Below are 1354 nucleotides of genomic sequence, written 5' to 3'. Positions count from 1 at the left end.
CGCTCGCCAGCCTCCTCGTCCACAGGCATCAGAGGGGGATCTGCGGGCCGTGTCCCCCACTAGGGCCGAGTGAAAGAGGGAGAGGCTCAACAGAACCCCACCATCTGGGGCCCTTGGACGCCCCCCATTCAAGCACAGTGTCACCACCTCGGAGCTCAGATCCCTTTTATTCCGACCACCACGTCACTTTGGGGCTCCTTACAACAGCCCTGCGAGGTAGGAAGCACCCCCATCGCACGAGCACACAAGGCCTCGCCGGGCAGAGAGCAGACCCCAGGCCCGGGAGAGGCCAGCGGTCCCCACGGGGAGGCACTTCCCACCCACCACCTAGACTGTCCCTTGGCGTCCCCACCTCGGAAGCCGAGCCCCACCACGCAGCAGGCCCGGAGTCGGGCAGAAGGAGGAGGCGGCCGGGGGGCCTCACTTCTGGGTGAGGATGCGCACGAACTCCTCGTAGTTCACCTGCCCGTCCTGGTCCACGTCAGCCCCCTGGATCATGACGACCAGCTCCTCCTGGGACACCCCCTCCAGCTGGGCCATGGACTGCTTGAGCTCATCCACGCTGATGTGGCCGTCGCCATCTAGGTCGAAGGCTTGGAAGGCTGTCCTCAGGTCGTCCTCTCTGGCCTGAACCCCCTTGGCTATCACTGCCAGGAACTCCTGGGAGCTGATGACGCCATCCACCCTAGTGACGAGCGCCTTCAGCGCGGCCTCCGACGGGTTCAGGCCCAGCTTCTGCATCACGGCGCCCAGCTCCTGGATGTTGATGGCACCGTCTTTGTCCTTGTCGAATATGTCGAAGGCCTCCTTGCTCTCGGCCATCTGCTCTTCGGATAACTGCTCAGCCATGTCTCTCGCACCTTCTACGGAGCTTCCTTCTGAGCTTGCTGCCAAGCCGCCCAAGGGGCTCACGTCAGAGCTGGGACAAGCGGCGGGACCGAGGCTGTGTCGGTCTGAGGACAGAGCTCCAGCGGCAGCCTTGCCATGGGATGGGAACCCCCTCCTTTCCTGAAAGTCCGAGCAGAGGGAGCAGGAAGACTCCCTACCCACCCCACGTCCTGGGGTGCAATCCTCCTCCTAGGGAGGGACAGCCGGCGGCCACAGATGAGAAATGCAGGAACTGGAGCGGCCGGTCTGCCCAGGAGAGGTGGCAGGGAAGCAGCGCACCCCGGCCTCACCCACTCCCGATGGCCAGCCACGGCACCCCAGAGGCTTTTGCCCATGTGACTCTCACAGGGACCCTGGCCAAGCTGGGGAGGGGGGCTCAAGAGGGCTTCCCCAATTTTAGAGACAGGGGTGGGAAGGGGAGAGGAGCCTCCCTCAGCGGACATGGCAGGCCCTGGAGGAGTGGGAG

At 64.5% G+C, this 1354-nt stretch overlaps 1 protein-coding gene across 1 annotated transcript; it reads right to left on the bottom strand.

The window, feature by feature from the left end:
- Positions 1-396: 396 nt before the first annotated feature.
- On the bottom strand, positions 397-849 carry LOC132360284 (calmodulin-like). The gene has a single exon (XM_059915329.1). The coding sequence runs from the start codon at positions 847-849 to the stop codon at positions 421-423; it is 429 nt and encodes a 142-aa protein (XP_059771312.1). The 3' UTR covers positions 397-420.
- Between the last annotated feature and the right edge of the window lie 505 nt (positions 850-1354).

This window comes from Balaenoptera ricei, chromosome 2 (genome assembly GCF_028023285.1).
Source record: "Balaenoptera ricei isolate mBalRic1 chromosome 2, mBalRic1.hap2, whole genome shotgun sequence".
NCBI lineage: Eukaryota > Metazoa > Chordata > Mammalia > Artiodactyla > Balaenopteridae > Balaenoptera > Balaenoptera ricei.
This window is presented reverse-complemented; position numbering and strand designations above follow the sequence as displayed.